Source organism: Xiphophorus maculatus, chromosome 7 (genome assembly GCF_002775205.1).
Source record: "Xiphophorus maculatus strain JP 163 A chromosome 7, X_maculatus-5.0-male, whole genome shotgun sequence".
Lineage (NCBI taxonomy): Eukaryota > Metazoa > Chordata > Actinopteri > Cyprinodontiformes > Poeciliidae > Xiphophorus > Xiphophorus maculatus.
Window position 1 is genome coordinate 13,658,851 of NC_036449.1, and position 19,538 is coordinate 13,678,388.

At 39.7% G+C, this 19,538-nt stretch overlaps 2 protein-coding genes across 2 annotated transcripts; both read right to left on the minus strand.

The window, feature by feature from the left end:
• Window positions 1-1,199: 1,199 nt before the first annotated feature.
• On the minus strand, window positions 1,200-17,799 carry gpr156 (G protein-coupled receptor 156). Its single transcript, XM_014468879.2, has 10 exons — window positions 17,561-17,799; window positions 14,035-14,187; window positions 9,251-9,378; window positions 8,962-9,097; window positions 8,767-8,877; window positions 7,842-7,967; window positions 7,541-7,636; window positions 6,123-6,359; window positions 5,373-5,531; window positions 1,200-3,659 (listed from the first exon to the last, which is right to left on the minus strand). The coding sequence occupies exons 2-10, from the start codon at window positions 14,173-14,175 to the stop codon at window positions 2,337-2,339; spliced, it is 2,457 nt and encodes an 818-aa protein (XP_014324365.1). The 5' UTR covers window positions 14,176-14,187; window positions 17,561-17,799; the 3' UTR covers window positions 1,200-2,336.
• On the minus strand, window positions 9,523-12,313 carry LOC102237936 (E3 ubiquitin-protein ligase TRIM21-like). Its single transcript, XM_005799358.2, has 2 exons — window positions 11,721-12,313; window positions 9,523-11,319 (listed from the first exon to the last, which is right to left on the minus strand). The coding sequence occupies exon 2, from the start codon at window positions 11,315-11,317 to the stop codon at window positions 9,665-9,667; it is 1,653 nt and encodes a 550-aa protein (XP_005799415.1). The 5' UTR covers window positions 11,318-11,319; window positions 11,721-12,313; the 3' UTR covers window positions 9,523-9,664.
• Window positions 17,800-19,538: the final 1,739 nt, after the last annotated feature.

Consider the following 19,538-nt stretch of genomic DNA (forward strand, 5'->3'; position numbering starts at 1 on the left):
TGTACTGGTTTCTGGAGGGGAGAAAAAGTATCTCCAGCTGCTGCAGCTCATCTGACACCCAGCAGCCACAATCATCTCCAGAATCAGTTCACTGCCACAAAAGACTGTTTGTAAAAAGATCAAATTTTAAAATTGCGTCATTGGTCTTGAGTGATCTCAGAGGTTCTTGTTAGGTGATTCATCAGCACTCAGACACCTGCTTATTCAATGATTTTAGGGCCCAAACTAAACAATGGGAGGCAGTATTTAGTTTCTACGCTCCTCAGCTGTGGAATAAATTCCCTGAAAACCTGAAACCTTCGGGAACTGTAGGCAGCTTTAAATCAGGACTGAAGACGCTTCCTTTACCGCAACTTCCCATCAAGATCAAATACAATTTTAGGCATTATTTGTCTCATATTTGTGCATGTTTTATTTCAAAATTATAAAATAATAACTATGAGAAGTTTGAACTTGTTTTAAGACTTTTCAAGTTTTTTGTCCTCAGCAGTCACACAATTACTGTACACTGAAAAATTCACTTTGTGATTCTGCCTGCTGTGATTGGACCATTCATATAGAGAAAACACTTTTTTTATATTAAAGATTTATAAATAAATATTAAAAGAAATTCAGTGTTTATACAAACAGTAAATGAATGTACATCTGTAACCATCTATAAAATTCTATTAATTTTGCACCTTTTTATGCTTGTTCTAATGACGTCACGTTTAAAAAAATAACTTAAAGGTAATTAATAATATTATCAAAACATCAGCATTTTTGGGCAAAACACTTTCATAGATCTAAAATTCTTATGAGCAAACAAACAGAATTCAACAATAATGCTTTCTTCATATAAAAATGGAAAAACAAAGCATTTCTTACTGAAATTAGAGCTACATTATCTCCAAGTATAAAAGTTCATCATTAAACACAATAATAATTGATCTGGCGCTTTAAGAGTCAGTATGCTGTGCTGTGAATAAAAGTATTTACTCCCTCAGGTGTGATGTGGTGGCGTAGGGGATAGCGCAACCCACGTTTGGAGGCCTCGAGTCCTCGATGTGGCCGTCACGGGTTCGATTCCCGGACCCGGCGATATTTGCCGCATGTCTTCCCCCTTTCCTGTCAGTCTACTTTCATATAAGGGACACTAGAGCCCACAAAAGACCCCCTGGAGGGGAGAAGAAGAAAACAAAAGTATTTACTCTCTTAAATATATATTCTACTTTTTTTGTTTGTTTGTTTTTACACTTAAATGTTTCAGATCATCAAACAAAGTTTAATAACTCACAGAGAGCCTAACTAAATTGAACTTTCAATGGTTTTGATTAAGGCAAAAATAAATAAATACATAAATATTGTACCCAAAATAACATATCCTTATTAATGTAATTTACTGCTTCATTAAACCATGAGAAACTTTGATTAACCTGATTATATGATTCAGCTTTATTAGTCACACCCAGGCCTGATTGGTGTCAGACCTGTAAAATAATGAAATAATTCAAATAGAACCAGTCTGACAGGATATATTAAGAAACACAATATCTTCATTTGAAGACTGTTTAAAGAAGATGAAAAACAAAGCTCCTGTCTATTATCTGTCTGGAAAGGCTTACAACTTAGACTTTGGGACTCCAGCACTTCAAGCTGAACAGAACCTTTTGGAAGGTGTGGTTTCAGTTACATGTGGTGTACATCATAGCAACAGCCAAACATGGCCATGGTTTGATGTTATGGTTCTTTGCTGATTTGGGACTTGGATGACTTGCCATAATTGAATAAAATTCTGTACCTAAATGAGGATGTCTGGGCATGAATTTCTGACACTAAACTCAAAAGTTATCCCCCCACTGCAAGCAAAAGTTCAAGTTTCCCAGTGGTCTAGTCAATAACTGAACTTAAATTTTATTGAGTTCGTGCAAAGAGGCTTTAAACTGGCTGCTCATGTTTGAAAACCCTAGAATGAGGCTGATCAAAAGTACTCTGCAAAAAAAGTGGTATAAATTCCTTCACAGTGATGAAAAAGACCCAATCTCAAATTTAGCAAACATTTTATGCCTGTTGCTGCTGCAAAGGTTAGCTATGGAACTAGTAGGTAGGTTTAGGGAGAAATGAACCTTTCTCATATGGCAAGATTGTTGTGGCTAGTTTGTCTCCTTTAATAAATAAAATTATTATATGAAAAATGCATTTTGTGTTTATTCTAGCGTTACAATGTGTTTAATTATCTGAAACTTTTCAGTGAAACAAACAAACAAAAATGTATAAGAAAGCAAATAATTCTTCACAGTACTCAAAGTTCAAGTGGTGGAAATAATTAAATAACATAAAGTGCAGTAAACATTTTGTCATACTAAAGTAGGTTTGAGGTCATCTTTAAACACAACGGGCCGCGGGGGGCGACAGAGGTTGGTGTAATCCTCGTACTCGCTGTCAGACGAGTCTGAGGAGCTGTCTGAGGACAGAAAGGTGCCCCGCTGCAGGCAGGAATCACAGTAAGGACGATGGTAGTAGCAGTAATCTGTGGAGCTGCTAGAGTCTGAATCCCAGTATCCACTCGAGTCTCTGATGCAGCGATGGCGTTGCTTGCCGCTGTCGTCTTCTCCCACATCGTGCTCACGTGAACAGTTCTGTGTAGCACAACGCCAGAGTGGGCAGTTGTGAGACCGCGAAGCATGTCTTTGACAGTTTTTCACCTCCTCTTCTTCCTCTTTATCACCCTCTTTCTCCTCTATTGACTTGTCTAAATCAGTGACGCTGCAATCAGCACGAAAATGTGTCTCATCTGGATTTTGGTGTTCACTGGTGTCCCTTTTCAGTTCACAAATGGGAACATCTGAGCCTGTGTAGAAGCAGGAAGAGGACAAAGCTCTCCTGGAGGGGTGAAAAGGAGGCCGACGTTTTCTCATCGCGTATGGAGAGATGCTGGGGTATTGGAAGAGAGAATGAGAGGAGCAGAGGGACAGAGGGGACAACGTGTTCAGTTTCGGTTGAGATGACGTCTTAGACGCCTGACCTGGAAATCGAAGCGCTGTCTCCATGACTGCATCCATGCTCAGCTCCTGGATGATCTCTTGCAGCTTCTCGCTGCTGACGAAACCAGTCAGTTTGGGATTTGGTCCCACATGCGTTGGCAGGCCACCATGACTGGCAAATTGTTCAACTTGAGAGGGATTCAGTCTTCTGTGGTTTTGAAGAGAGGTGACAAAATGAACAGCCTCCTCCGCTGTCCTTCCTGGAAATGTGGGGGACAGAGGTTGCTTGACATTCTCTCTCACTGTGGATTCAGCTTTCTGTCTAGTTGCAGAGTTGGGGACATCTTTCCGGCTTCCACTCAGGATGTCATCAGTAAAGGGGGAAGAAGCAGGATTGAGGTTCAGTGAGTTTTGAATGGAAGGTATCCGGAGTGTATTTGAGGGAACGGGAGGCAGAGTGAGATTATGAGAGGCTGGAGGAGGCAAAAGTCTGGATTTTGTGTCTCTCTGAGATAAACAGGAAGAGGAGCTTCCTTCAGACTGAAGCTCGGTGGTCTGGGTAGAGGAGGAGTTGAAATAAGCAGCAGAGGAATCAACGTCCTGGTCCCCTAGGGGCTGACTTGCTGTCATGAGCCTCAGGAGTTTATCCTTGGCGTTGTTTACCTGCTCTTGAAGACTGTCAATAGCAGCATTCTTCTGAAAAGTGAAAAGAAAAAGCAGAAGTTTAAATATTTGAAAACAAAAATGATCGATATTATCACTTCTGGATTGTGAAACCTTCCACAACTTGTTGAGATTTTAGTGTTTGGCTCATGTTCCTGTTCAGGGCACATGATGGCACACGGTAAATAATGGTGTTCATGAAACTAAAATCCTAACACCTGTCCTTGGTGTACTGTCTTTAATTTCATGCTTGCAGTGAGGCATCAGTGAACCATGGCACTGCCTTTACAGCAATTTCCATAAATCATAACATGTTTTGTTAGTACAGGTTGTAAAATACAGTGTAGAAAATACACAATCTCACCCTTTACAATAATGTTCACACTGATATGGAGAACATTATTGGAGCAGCTTGGTGTCCATCTGGGAGAATTACACTATTCGACATTCAAATCAAGTTTATGAGGCAGGAGAGTTCTTCTGTCAGTTTTGGTCCCAGTTGTAAAGAAATGCTAATGCTTAACAAGTTAGATCAAAAGATAGAGAATGCATGCTAACATTAGCCTAGCACTTCATCAAACTGCTCCATATAAAAACATTGTCTGTAGGAGGAAGATACGAATTTATTAAAGACAGATAAATTGTAAATGGTCTGTACTTATAGCACTTTATTAAATCCAGAGTACACTATGTTCAATAGTCACAGGACAAAATCCTGTAACCTGTGGGTAGGAGGGTGAGTACCTTTCTACCCACCATTGCTCAGAAAGTGGCTCAGAAGGTGGCTACCTTCTGAACCATAGCTCCAGATAAATAAAATCGCTTACCATAGCTTTTTTAAACTTAAACACTGAATCTGCATTCTGAAAGTCATTGTTAACTGGGTTAAAAGGGACACAATTGCCCACGGTGACCTCTGACTACTGCACAAACCGGCAACAATGGGCTCATGAGAGTCAGATCTGGTCTACATTTTCAGAGTGGCAATAGTAAATTTTACCTCATTAAAATATTTAGTTAATGCTATTTGACACACAAAATCATGTCTTAATTAGTAACAACTTAGTTTAGAAGAGTTTTAACTCACGATGATTAAGAGATGTTTGAACTTGTGTACGAGCTAAACATAGAGCTTAGAGAGGATGAAACTATGCAATACTTGCTAAGGTTATAAATTATGCTTTTACTGGCCTGGATGACCATGAATTTTAAATGTTCTTGCCCTTAAAAGGAAGCTGCATTCTGATCAAGTCACCAAGGTAAAGAGAATTGTGATTTACAGAAGTAGACACACTGAGGCAAGTTATAGCTTGAAGAAACCGTCTGCATTAAGCAGCTAATCAAAAACCCTCAACAGCTTTTAATTGCATCAATATCAATATATTTTGTCTTCAAATAATGATATCATCTAATTTCTCTGGCTCATCTTCTAGGGGCCATCCTCTTGTCCTAATATGGTCATAGCTGGTTCCACAAAGTAAAAGACAAAGACAGCCATTTAGAAACCAACTGGTTACATAATGACATTCATTTCTGTCGGACTGCTCATCCATGAACAGTCCTACACTCTTGACAAACTCTAATAAACAAGATGATGCAAATGTTCCCAAACAATTTTCATCTTTTTAACCAAGGGAGAAGTTTGGATGACTGGAACTCACATGCACTGAAATATTGAAATACATATATAAAGAATATAATCTCTGTTTAAATTAACCACTTTGTGTATAAAAAACATTACATTACCTCATTCAAGAGCTTCTTCATTGAGCTGTTCTCCCCCAGCAGGAAGTAGATCTCATCCTGGCTGTAGACAGATGGCTGACTCTTACTGGGGCTGCTGAAATATTTGGCCATCTGACTCTGGTTGTTCTGATCCTCCTCAAACTGTCGCCACTGGGTCAGCTGCAAGTAGACAAGTTTGATATTTAGGAGTTTTATGTGTGTTACACGGATTCCCAGCAACATATAAACCTCTCAGAAGAGAAATAAACCCTTTCAGGAATATCTCTATGAGGTGTGCTTTAGAGTACTGCTCATTGTTGAACTATTTCTTTTCCTCTCACTGCAGATGCATTCCTTTATGTTAACATAAACCCGTTGTTAGACTCTCAGAGTCGTAAACCTGTTTGCAGCCTACAAAGTTTTGACTCATTATGAGGACTTCTTTGTGAGTCATCTTCTCCTGACAGACACCGAAACCTCATCCATCAGTACAACAAGAACATGTCAGGTTTATTGGTTTTACCCTAAACCTTCCTATACACACACTGTCATCTGTCCATCTGTTACAGTTTCTCTTTGTGGGATGGATTTCCTCATGACAGATCTGAAAAAAAAAACTCCACATATTTTGGGATATAAGGAAAAGATAATGAAAGTGTAACCAACATTATAGACAACATGACTTTATCTCATATTTATGTTTAAACTAATTACAATCTCAGCTAATATTTAGTCGTTATAGTCAGGGATCTGTTAGGTTTTGTCTCTGACCTGTGGCACAAACAGCATGCAGTTAGTGGCCAGTGTGCAGATGAAGATGGCTCCAGCTACAGTGCTGTAGACCAGGTTGGGCCAGGTGTGTAGGAAGAAGAACACAGGGAAGGCCACAGCAGAGGAAAAGGTGACCAGAGTGACGGCCGTAATGATGGTGGGAGACTGGTTGACTGGAGGATGGCTGACATTGCTGGTGAGTCCAGCCAGGTATGTGCCATAAAGGAGGAGGCAACCCTTGATAAAGAAGAGCAGAAGTCATTATTTTCAAATATTACTATTTTACTAAATTTACTCTTTTGTTATGCTTTTTTTTTTTGTTCACTTTTCATTTTTTTTAGTATTTATTTAGATTTAGATTTAAACTTCCTGGAATCACAATTACTTTACATAAGATTTTATTGATCCCATATTGGTGAAATTCACTTGTCAAAAGTTTTCTTGTGTACTGGATGGGGAAATTCAAAATCCCATCATGGTAATTTTGACATTCTTTTATCTTGTTGTATGTCAGTCACTGGGAACCTGTTTTTATTCATTGGTGAGCTTTTTATTCTAGAAATAATGATGCAAATTAGCTGCTAATTTGACAGCTGAAGCCTCATTTGCATATCTAAAAGTAACATTTCAGAAAGTAATTTTACTCAGGGATTTGAGCAACTTTCAAGATTATTAGTTCAGAGTTTTAAAAACGTGTTTTCAGTGCAAAGATACCACACGCTATACTTTTGGTAAACATATGTAAAAAGCCTTAAAATGAATTCCTTTTTAATTGCACTGGCAGAAACTGCATTTTAATTAAAAGGGTAATCTTTTTTTCCACATAATCACTATGCCAAGCTTTTGGATACATTATAATTTCAATGGATGTCATTATTTTACTAAACTATTGTCTGCCACATGACTTCCAGTTTTGGATCGACACAAAAGACAATTTATATTTGTCACTCTTTAAAACAGTAAAGAAAAGACAACATGCCATTCAAGTTCAGCAAGTGGGCATTAATCTTCAAAGGTCAGGAAAGTAGCTGCTTATCTATGTGTGCTACAGTCAGAGTAAAAATTACGTAGTAAGTATAAAACATCTGGAAGATTGCCACTATGAACAATGAGTAGGACTGTAATGGGGGTAGATTTTTCATTTTGAGATTATGCCACTGTACTGTAGTTAAACATAAATTTGCACATTATTCCCAGAGATACCAGTGACTGTGGAGGGAGCTGTATCGACATTTCCAGTTTAGCTTTGGTCTTGGACATATTCACTTTATTTCTAAATCTCTGCTTGTTTGTTTTCTCTAAACTGGAAAACCATTCTTGGAAAAATAAATTGCATAAAATATCTCACTATCAAAAAACATTAAATGTAGTGAGTCAGTGGTGTTGTTACAAGCATAAATGAAATTGCTGAAGCTTACTTTCTGAACAACAATGATGATGAGCCAAATATTTGAGTATTCTGAGGAGCAAGAGTCCAGCTGTGACAAAGAGTAGGAGGTGTCTCTCTCAGTCGCCTACATGAATGGAAACCAAATATTACATCAAAGTTGACACGTCTACACACAAAAAAAATCTACCTTTTGTGTGCCCTGTTTTATCAAAAAAGCATCTAAAAGAACAAAAAATTCAGACTCAATCATGACTCAGTAATATATTGCATATGATCATCTTCAGAAATCTACCAAACAAATCAATGCAAAGCTTACTAATTATTCTCACCTTGGCAACAGCTCCGACAGATCGTGAGCATCTCACCGGGTCTGTGAGATTCCAGGTGGTGAGAATCAGAATCTCCAGTAGAATCAGTAGAACTACCATGCCAATCAGCTGGATGTCTCGAATGATCTGAGACGGAAAAAGATGCAGTGATAAAGATGAACTCTTTACACCTTCCATCTTTACACCATCCACACACAGAAACTTGATCTGGAGATAAGCCTAAATCATAAAAAGCGCTCAGAGTAATTGCACACCGAGGCTAATTTAGTAAATACTCTATCTAAATTTGACAGTATTCAATTATTCAGAGCAATGTGCAGCCATGCATTACTGTTGTCAGGTTGAATTACTCAAAAATACTTCATTAATTACTAAAGAAACAAAATACGTGAACGTCCGTTAAAATGGTTTATGTGACGCAGAGCTTTTATGTGGAAGGCCCAGAGATCTACTGCAACGAGCTGGAGAGTGTTACTGGGGAGACGAATGTCTGGCTTTCTCCTCTAGACCCAGTCTTAGATAAGCAAAAGCCAAAGAATGGATGGGTAATTTTTTTTAAATGGATTTGTCCAGAATATATGTCATATTAAGGGAAATAATTTGAAATAAATTATGAATATATTTTTTGTTTAAATCACACAAATCTGGGATTTTACATTTTGAATCTGGGAATGTAGTGTTTTCAATAAAAGGACAGTGTATAATAGCCAAAAAGCTGCTTTATTATAACCACTTTGCATCTCAGTGTACCATGAGGTGACATGAGATTACATACTAAGACAGTCAATTTATATATTAAATTACTTTGAGGTTTGTGTTATTGTAACAGTATGTTCTCAATTCAAACTACAGTGATACAAACGAAAAAGACAAGAATGTGCATGTCAACGAGATGCGCACAAGGAAACCAGAAGAGCCTGCCTACCACTCTCTTGTCGGGAACTCGCTGAGTGAAAACTCTGTAAAGCCTCCAGGTCTTTCCCAAAATTGGCCCAAAGACCAGGGTGCTTCCAATGCAAAGCATCCACATCCGAGCCTGGAGGAGGGAAAACCACAAGGATCACCTTAAAATTTACCTCCAACAGTATAAAACTGCAGCTACAAGGATTTAGATACTTACTTGAAGCAACGTAATACAAACGTCAGCTTGTTTATGAGCTTGCTCATCAATTGCAAATAGAAAGCCGCTAATATATGTGAGGACACTTCCAAAGAGAGTCAGAACGTTTAGGTTGGGACTGGACATCTTCACTATCCTGATGGAACAACACAAGCAGACTCCTTTAACATGCCAGTATACAGTTGCTTGATGAATTTGTAGTTAATTGCTAGCATTTAACTACATTACATTACTCAACATAATATCGTGGAGGGATCCACGAAATTACTAAATACACTTTTCACTCTACCTGTTGCTTTTGAAGCGCAGGGTGAAAACCAGAAAGCAGAACGCCAACAGGATGCCAGATGATAGCATCGTCCAGACAACCGCTCTGAGCGCAGGAGAGAGGGAACGCCTTGGGACCTCTGCTGCCAACTACACACACAGACATGGACATTTATTCCCCATAAAGCTCCAGCCCCTTCTGGTACCTCTGTGGAAAAGATAATTAATCCTACAAGTGCTCCAGAGTCCAGGTTTCTTCAAATCCCAAATGTAAAAATTATAACCAAGCACAAATTCATAAGGCAGAATTTTATTGCAGGGAAAAAAAGCATCAAGCATTACAAAACAGATGTGGAACTATTACTTTAACTTTAATCAGTAATAAAGTTTGCTGAAACATCTGAAAGCATCATAAAAGATAGTACATAGTGAAAATTTAGATATTCAAAGGCAGGATAAGGAGAGGTGCTGAATTGACCCCACTGTGATTCCTTCGCGGGTTGAAGTAGGGGAAAAGTCTCTCACTGAAAGTGTATCCAGTGTACGTGTAGATATGAGAGTGAGAGTCTGAGTTGTAAAATGAAACCTGCCCCACTTCCATGTCCACGTACACCAGGACTGCCTGGGGCTTTTCCACCAGTGGCAGTCTAACAGGAGGACTGCTGAGTGCCCAGTAACTCTCATCCTCCCTCATTCCCAGACTCCAGTAGCCTCTTTCAGGGTTCAGCAGATTCCCTCCTTTTCTATTGACCGACTCGAGTCCCACTCCGATATCCCACTCTGTCTTCCCTTTCACCTGAACCTCATAGGAGAACCTCCCGAAGCAGAAGCCCTCCTTCCCCAAGACACTAACACAAGGGTAAAATCTTGCTGGATTGTCAGGGAGGTTCACAGCCACATCGCTGTGATAGACCTGCTTCCGGTTTTCTGAAAGAACGAGTTTGGGGTGAGCTGTGTCTGGATCCAGCGTCACATCCACAGCGTAGGCTTTTACTCGCTCAAATTCAACCTTGCAAAGCCTCTTTACCTCTGCCTTGATGGTTTCCTCAAGCTGTGATTCTGCTCTCCTGAGTGCCCTTCTCACTGTTCCCACATAGACTGCACTTTCTACCCAAATCCCAGACCAGTCTTTGATGGGCAGCTTAGTGGAGAAAGCCGGAAAGCTCTGGAGAAGGTAAAGATCATCATTTGTCTGTGAGAGCAGCTCCAAATCAGTGCTCCTGTTTGTCAGCTGATTAATCTCTTGCTCAAGATCCAATGTCATCTCACTAGCCCTGCTTTCGACACACCTCTGCTTTGCTAAGATAGCCTCAGCCACGTCAGCTTGGACTGTCTTAACAACTTGAAGCAGTTTGTTGAAGACCAGAAAACTCTCTTCAACCTCTTGTTCAGTGTTTCTTTTGCTAAACTCAACAGCTTGACCGATCTCACACGTTTTCTCTAGCCTACTGTGGATGTCTTCTTGCACTTCCATGTTCATACTTCTGATCTGATCTCTCCTGTCTTGGCTTTCATGCTTTATAGGAGCCATACGATGTGCCTTGTGGTCATCCTCAACACAGACCTGGCACACGTACATCTGGTCTGTGTGGCAGAACAGGTTCAGGAGGCTCTCGTGTTTCTTACACAATCTGTCTCGCATGTTCATAATTGGGTTGATCAGGGTGTGTTTCTTGAGGGTGCCTAGAACGTGGTGGGGCTCCAGATGTGTCTGGCAAAATGAAGCCAAACATTCCAGACAGGTTTTAAAAGCTTTCACCCGTTTACCAATACACACATCACAAGCAACTTCCCCCTTGTGGCCTGACATTTCCATACTTCTGAGCTTGTCTTTGTACTTCATTTCCCCATGGTCTTTAAATTGAGCAGCCAGCTCGGATATGAAGGTGTTGACTTTGAGGTCAGGCCTCTTGTACAGCTTGTGTTTACACATGGGGCATTGTGGCGGATTGGTACTCTGCCAGTATCTCTGGATGCAGTCACGACAGAAGTTGTGCCCGCACGGAGTGGAGACTGGCTGGTTAAACACATCCAGACAGATGGGGCAAAGGAGATGCTCCTTGGACAGAATGCTGGCGGCTGTAGCCATATCTGGGAACACATCCAGGAAGAAGAAAACAGGTGGGATTTTATGGAATACGTTGCCTCAGCTTCTTTTATTTTTGGCTTTCCACTATTTTACAAGGCATGAAAACACTTGTGTCCTAGTTAGCCATGAACAGTAACAAATGCACGGTGTTATGTTTCATTACACTGTGTCACATGCTATCAGGGTAGTTTGTATGTTAGCCAGGATCAGCTAGCAATACTAGTGAGGCATTCTATGGAGAATGCAATAAAAAACTAAAACAGAACATTTGCTGAATTTAGATGATGCATTCAAACAACAAAGCTCACACAAAATTTGGTTCAAACTTTTGGCTTACTTTAAGGTAATTAATTGCACAAGTTAACATCATGAAGCATGAAAAGATTTCTAAGATATAGCTCACCTTGCTGTTTTTGGTCCTTTGAAGAGAGAAAGACTTGATTGTGTTCTTTGTCAAAGTGTTTCTGATGCTGTATCTTTTATTTCAGAAGTCTGTTTACAGTATCACCCGTCCAGCTTCTGCTGTTGGTCTGTCCTCCCGCTTTTCTTAAAGGTATCGGGGACAGAGGGGATTCTAAACATAGCTTCAGTACATGCCCATTACCTTTCTCGATTTCAGCTGTCTCCGTCAACTGGAATGGTATCATAGTTCAAACAAGCAAATCTGGTGCATTTAAAGGAGATATGGGGAAGCATAAAGTTATTAGGACTGCATCTATATAAAATATAACCTATCTTTGACCCTATCTTTAGCATAGATAGAGTCAAATGGTTGTCATGTAGTCTCGTGACCTCTTGAGTCTAGATGCCATGTCTTGTTGCAGTTCTCCAACAATGAGCTATGGAGATTTTAATTTTTTTCTTACCTCCCTTATGTTGCTCAATGCGTCCTAGAACTCTAAGAATAATCCGACCCACCATTTGTAAAAACTCAAAACAGTGACTCAGCATATTTGAGATTTTTAAGGCCAGTAGGAGGTTGCGCAGAATGTTCAGCATAGCTTCTATTTCCTCCATTTTTGTCATACAAATAACGTTAAGCTACTTTTTTGACTTTGGGGCAGCCCAACTATATGAGGACCACCCACTAGAGCTGTTATTCAATTGTAATGGGAAACCAACTGTAGATTTGAGCCGAGTCAAGGTGAAAGTGGAAAATAGACATGTCTTTCCTAGTTTGTAGATTTGCCTGGAGAGCTGGGTTTTGGTTCTACATCCTATTTTATGTTTTCCCTCCAAATACATAATTAAAAAATGTAAAATGTATTTTTGTGCAATCTCCATTACAGAATTATACTACCACCATAAAAGATGAGTTTATTTTATGTCTTCTTACACATCATTACCAGGATGCCAGTTGTTGATGGCTCTATGAACACCAGTATTATGTAGCTATTTATATTTACTCTATGCTGTGGAATTGCAATTAAAAAATAAAGTAAAATTCTTATCAGCTTTTGTTAATTCCACTGTTTATCATTGTTGATTGACATGCAGAATAGTTGCCATGATAACTAGAGAAATTGAAGACATTTCCAAGTTATGTGCAATCATCTAAAACACTGAGCCAAATCATTTAAAACAACAAAACAGTGTCTGAAAATGAATGTGCAACAATAAATCTTTACAACACGGCCACAAGCCTGGAAATCTGGCATCCTGAGCTGTGTCAAGCTCCAAACACAGGACCCAAAGGCTGTCAGACGTGGGAATAAAAATTAGTGCCAAAAGTGCATCAAGTGGATTATAATATGTGTAAAAATATGCATGTGGCTGGCACTTAAGCAGACAGCAGTGCCAAATAACTAATTCACTTGAAGCAGTTATCTAAGGCAGTGGTTCTCAAATGGGGGTACGTGTACCCCTGGGGGTACGTGGAGGTACTGCAGGGGGTACGTGAAGCTTTTCAAAATATTTTTAAAAAATCAGTTGGCTCCTCATAATAAGTCTTGGGAAAAATTATTTTGTAAAAAGTTTGATAAAATATAAATGTGTGTTCATGCACTGAATTTTATATTCAGTATTTAGTTTCAATATCCTTTAAAATAAAACGGTTTGACTGGTTTTATACCTTCCTGGTGGTCACCGTCTTCTGTTTTTCTTTTTTGTTTAACCATGTAATGTTTGCAATATGGATGTATTTGTCAGGTTCACTGATATAAGTTGTTTGGCTTTAATAAATGAGACAGTGATTTTACAGCACTGTGCCTCTTTTTAATTCCAAAAATGTTTTGTCCGTGTCAGGGGGTACTTGACTAAAAATATATTTTTAAGGGGGTACATCACTGAAAAAAGTTTGAGAACCACTGATCTAAGGTACAGTGCCCAAAGTTATTTATTTGTATGCCTGATTTTTTTTTTAACTTAAGATGAATAAATCTTTTAATTGTCATCACACTAAAGCAACGCTAGCGTGCATTCATATTCATCAGTCAAGAAATAGTGACAACAATATATCTTGGGAGATTATAACGAGGGAACTGCAGCATCCGTCTTCACAACAACCATTGGAAATATCAAGAGTTTTAAATAGAAATCTGTAGAATTGTCCTCGCAAATGGAAAATAGATCATCTCTGGGTCTCTCAAACACACAGACTGGTTGTCACCTGCAGTCTCAGCACCAGGCAGACAACTCAGATTGTGTGCATACATATACTGTGTAAATAAATTGAGAACAGAGAGACAGTAGAAAATGTAGGTCAAGAGAAAGATTACCGAGTTTAGGATGCATAGTCTCCGTAGGATGTCCTGGCCTTCCTGCCTGCTGAGTCCAGCCTGGATGAGGCAATGTGGGGAATCACACTCAGAGCTGCAGTTCAGCTCAGGCTCCATGACTGGCCCCAGTCTGTCCACCATCACAAACACATTCTGTGGGACAATCAAACAAAGCAGTTCATAAGGTCACGCTTGGGAAATAAACAATGGACCTTATAACTGATATACAAGAAATAAAGCAGTAAATGAACTTAAAATGCTTAAATTATGTTTGGTGCTTCAGTTGTTCAGTTTCATTTAAATTGTGTTACTTGAGTTGCAATCATATAAGAATATGCCACAAAGGATCAGCAGTTGCAAGACCTGGGTGCACCACAGTGTGGTGCTATGACAAAAACAAGCAGGAGGTGGAGGAAGCAGATAATTTTGAATTGCGCTGGTGGTAGAAAACAACCTCAGATAAACAGAGAAGCCTTTGAGTTTCTGTTTGACCTCATTGTTTCACTCTGTCATCATAGAAATGACCTGGTATACAGTCAGCTTTTAATTATGTCGACATATTCTGCAGTCAGCTCAGCTGTTTAGTTCGAGAGTCTGAGACTGACTTTACAGGAACAAAAATTGTCAGTGCTGCCACGGGCGTTTTGGGGCTTTTTTTATGAGGCTTCACTTAGGTTGCTCTAACATGCTGGAGATTGGAAAATGAGGCACATCTGATACTCTGAGCTGAACCTAGACTTGAGTATGATGATTGTAATTGCAGATGTGACTCAGCCGCATGATGCCAGGGTGGGTTAAAATCGCTTTTATTGATACATATTGGCAGACAGGTGTGTGTGTGTTTATGTGAGCAGTGTGAAATCAGACACAGCACGTCTCATTCATAACTGTAGGAGACGTGCTCATACTGGCAATGACTAACACTGCCAGAATGGCCTCGGATGTGCTGAGTAATTGGACATTCAGAAAAACGTGGAATCAATTATTCAAAATGAAAAGATCCAAAGTGAAAAAAGTCATTAACTCAACAAAGCAGCTCTTCTCATTTGAGAAATGTCTGAAGTTCCTGCTCATGTCCTGTCATCACTTTCCAAGTATAGATCACAGCCCAGTTTCTTCCCGCAGGAAAAGCCAGCAGAGTAAGGCATTTCCTCTAGCTTTTCAAACCCTCTAACTGAAACGCTGTTGTTTTTAACTTAGAAAAGAGCCCACCACCGTACAGGTGTCAGCAAGATCTACCCAACATCCAACTTTGGGTGTGGGACAGCAGGAGGGGGTCAATGTGTGAGCAGAACAAACAGTTTGACTTCAAATTATCTTCCGTTTTTCTGGACATGTTTTGACAGTTCACAAAAGTCATGAGGAGTGTCTTCTAAAGTCCTGAAGGCTAAACCGCAAGTAATACCTGAGCTACCTGTGTGAGTGTGAGTGTGCGTGGGATGGGCCTATATCCTGTGTAAAGTTTAGCTTGCACCCAGCTACTTTATCTTTAACATAACGACTTATTGCGAAGGGCATAAAGGACACATATTATCATATTATTGAGGTAGAAAACACACAATTCTAAAACGCATGGAACAAAACTAAATTACTAATGGCCGTGTAATTGTCTTTTTCAAGTAGATAAATAATTTTAAAATGCTTCCGTCTCACACAGAAAAAGCCTTTCCAGTAATGCCCTCAAAAGCAGATGTGCTATTCTTTAATTGATAGTGGCATAGAATATGTCACCCAACTGTTTCTCGTGGTAATCATGACACAAATTGTTTTTGCAACAAAAAAGGAAAAAATGCTTCTTAGTGGGAAAAATTCAAATGGATGTGTGGTGGCTCACTGGCAACACATAAAGGATACAGTTAACAAATTTGCTACAAAGACAATTGGATTTCTGTGGAAGTAAACAGATGAAGAGGAAAGACTTCCCCTCACTCAACCAAAGACGATCTCTATGTCATAGGAGTATGATTTGATTTAAATTTGGTTTTAAGGAAAGCAACAATTCAAACCTGAGGGAAAACAAACACAACATAGTTCAGATGCCAACAGCAAAAGCAGGGACTAAACAGCCAGACCACTGAGGAGACTGTAGTTATTGTAAGAAAATGTTTTTTTCTTGAAAAGAAAATGCCTTCTTTAATCATAGCTTTCTCGGGTGACATGAGACATGCTATACTACCTAGCTGAAACCTCAAATGTAAATTATGGACTAATTGTATGCGGGAAAGTGTCACTTAAACAACTGATACCTTGCAGCATCTCAGCCTGAGGTCTTTCTGTATGGAGTTTGCATGTTTGTTTTGTGAGACCTGTCCAGAGTGCACCCTGCCTCTTGCATAATGACTGCTAGAGGTAAGCACCTGCCCCCTTGCAACCCACCAAAAATAAATAGAGATGGACAATGGATGACTGGTGACAACTATTTAGAGCAATGGAACTGTTGGTGAGAACCAAAGCTGAAATTGTGTCTACTTGAACGCTGCATTTCATTGTGTCCTGAAATGTGTTTCTGAATCCAAGGGTGGGATGCTGGTTTGTTAGATCTCCACATTATATCACTGAGACAACATTACTCCTGATTTCCTCACTGGATAAATCTCTGTATAAATTTCCATTTATGAACTTAAATTCAAGCTGGGGATTTTGCTGTCACTACTTACTTCTTACGTGGCCATGCTATGTGCTAAGCTTCATATTTCAAATGTATTGTCATTAATGTTCAGAAACCTTTCGCTTTAATCTCAAAAACAGGAAAAAAAAAAAAAAAAAACTTTAACTACCGGTACAATCCAAATTGAAAAAGAAAAGTAAAACTGACGGTATGTGCACTTACAGGCTTTCCTAGCAGGCCGCAAGTCTTCGGAACGCTTTTAGGGATGTCTATTAAAGTTTCTTCAAAGTTAATAAAAAAAATAGGAATAAAGAGATTTATTATCCTATCAAACATTAAGAAAAGATTAGAGCTGCAACTGCCAGGTCTAGGCCCGATTCAGTGGACAAAATTGAAACATTCTTTCTGAGTCAGTAATCCGTTTATAAGTTTATTCTTTAATCTGAGTTAGAATGCAATTACAGGCAGTCACAAAAAAGAGCTCTTTGGATCTGGTGCACAACACACGCAGAGGATATTAAAGTGTGTTTTAAGCAACAACTCATTTGTCGTAAATTCACCTGACTGTGTTACACATGAAGTCTATGCGGCGGCGTCGGGTCTGAATGAGACCTCAAGAAATGCAAACCGTATAGGTTAATTAAAACATCTCCCAGAAAAAAAAAATTGTTGAATCCATTTTAATTGTATTTGATGCGGATTTTAGAAGTGATCCCCAAATGCGGATTAACCTGTGTTTAAGCGAGCCTCTTTTTTTTTTTTTTGGTTGAAAGAGATCTTTACGCACTGCTTTACGCACGCCGGACTACTTCAACTCCGTTGTAAAGCCGCTGATTTAAAACCCGAAGATAAATTAGAATTAAAAACAAAACAAAACAACATTGCTACGTATGATTTTAAGAAATTAAAGTTCCAAACCTCGGGCTTCAGTGAAAGAGGACTCCATTGCGACGTCTTGCCTCAAATTCCATCGTTTACGTCTCCAAAAACGTGTGAAAAAAGATACAAATAAACACAAATAAAAGTGATCCAGCATCGCTACATGGTTTCCAAGGCTGCAGACTTGATATGATCCCCTACACTTGACCTCGCCGTCAAAACTGTCAGCCTGAGGATCCTGTCACTCAGGAAAAATGCTCAGCAGACTGCAGGAGTTTCCATTTGAGCATGACGGGAGGGAGGAAGGGAGAGAGGGCGGCAAGGGTGTGTGTGTCAGGAGAGGAGGTAACTTTTCCCTCTCTCTCCAAAAAAAAAAAAAAAAAACAAAACGAAACGCTCCAGGCACTCAGAGTGTGATGAGACCGTGCAGTGCGGGAGGGGATGTCGCAAATTCCTCTGGGGACTCTGTTTGGCATTTGGGACACGCTGGGCGGCACATCATCTGGGCACCAACGCAAACAAACAGGCTGCTTGTTTAAATGGAAACGCAAATTATAACTGACCTGTTGTTTAAAAGCAGGCGTTACTGATTCTCCGAGCAAAAATAATGTTTCTGCAGGCTGACAAATCACATCAGCGCATGAGTTGCTTGCTAATGCACCAACGCAGATATTCGCAAATTTGTTCCGCCAAGCTAGAAGGGGTATAAAGTTGTTATTAAGACGTCACAGAGATTTACTGTGGGAGCCTTCACACACACACACACACACACACACACACACTGTCATTCCTGATGAAGGAGTGCCACCGCTGACAGCTGTGAAGAGAGGAAACGGAAGATATGCCCGGATTATGATCCACAAAAGAGGACAATATGTGGATTTTCACTCAAACACTCATCAGTCAACTTTCACTGACTTCTAATGTCTTCTTGCAGTGTTTACCAGTGGGATGTTCTTTTTTCAGTTTAGACAAGCATTCAGATGTTTTTCTTTTTCTCCCAACACCATAACAGTTGTGTTATTTAACATTGAGTATAAAGTTTTAAAATGAACCTATAGCACATATCCGGAGGCATGAAGCAAGTTGATAAACCTGCTTTTCAAAATCACGCATGTGTTCCCTATAGAGTTGATGGAAGTGTCTGTAAAATCTCACATCAGCTGCACTGTGTAGAGGAGAATTAAATTAAGAGCATTTAATCTTGGGGACAAATTAGCTGACTGCAAAATCTTTGGCAAATCCTCACTGCCAAGCTCCATCTCCGTCCAGATTTGTCAGTAAGACTACAACCAAAAGGTCACACATTATGACGTTTTTCATCACTGTTCTTTTATCAACAATGACTTAAACGTTTCTGATCGACCATCTTCAAAAACAAACGTTTTGATAGGTTAGATGACCCATTAAAAGAGGCCAGAGTTGTCATTAATTGTCAATGCTTTACTGGGGAGTTACAAATTAGCAAAAGATAGGGACTTAACCTGCTGCAGGATAAAGTTACTTCGCTACACCAATCAGGCAAAAAATAAAACAACAAAAAAACATGTTTGAGGAATCACTGATCAGACCACAGACAACAGTGGAGATGTTGCAAATCCAGTCTCTGAATACATCAGAGGTGTCTCCAACTGAAAACGCGTGTGCAGGTATCACCGATCAGACCCTTGGACTCCGGGTTGGAGACACGGGCCGTGCCATCTTTGGCAGTGAGACTTGAGCAGGAGCTGAAGGCGTAGTAGTGGGGGAGGTTGCTGTGACTGGAGCAGATCCGCAGGATGAATTGAATTTGGCTCCCGAGACACTGGTGGAGACCAAAAGAGTGGCAGCAGGTGATTGAGAAAACCAAATAACACTAAGTGCAAGAAACTATGAAGAAAGAGACAAGAAGCTAGAAAACTGGACAAGCACAGTTTGAACTAACCCTAAAAATATAAAAGGAGACAAAGGAGCACAGAAACAGGAGCGACAGCAAACATGAAGAAAATAAAACACAGAATAAAAGGGGAACAACTAC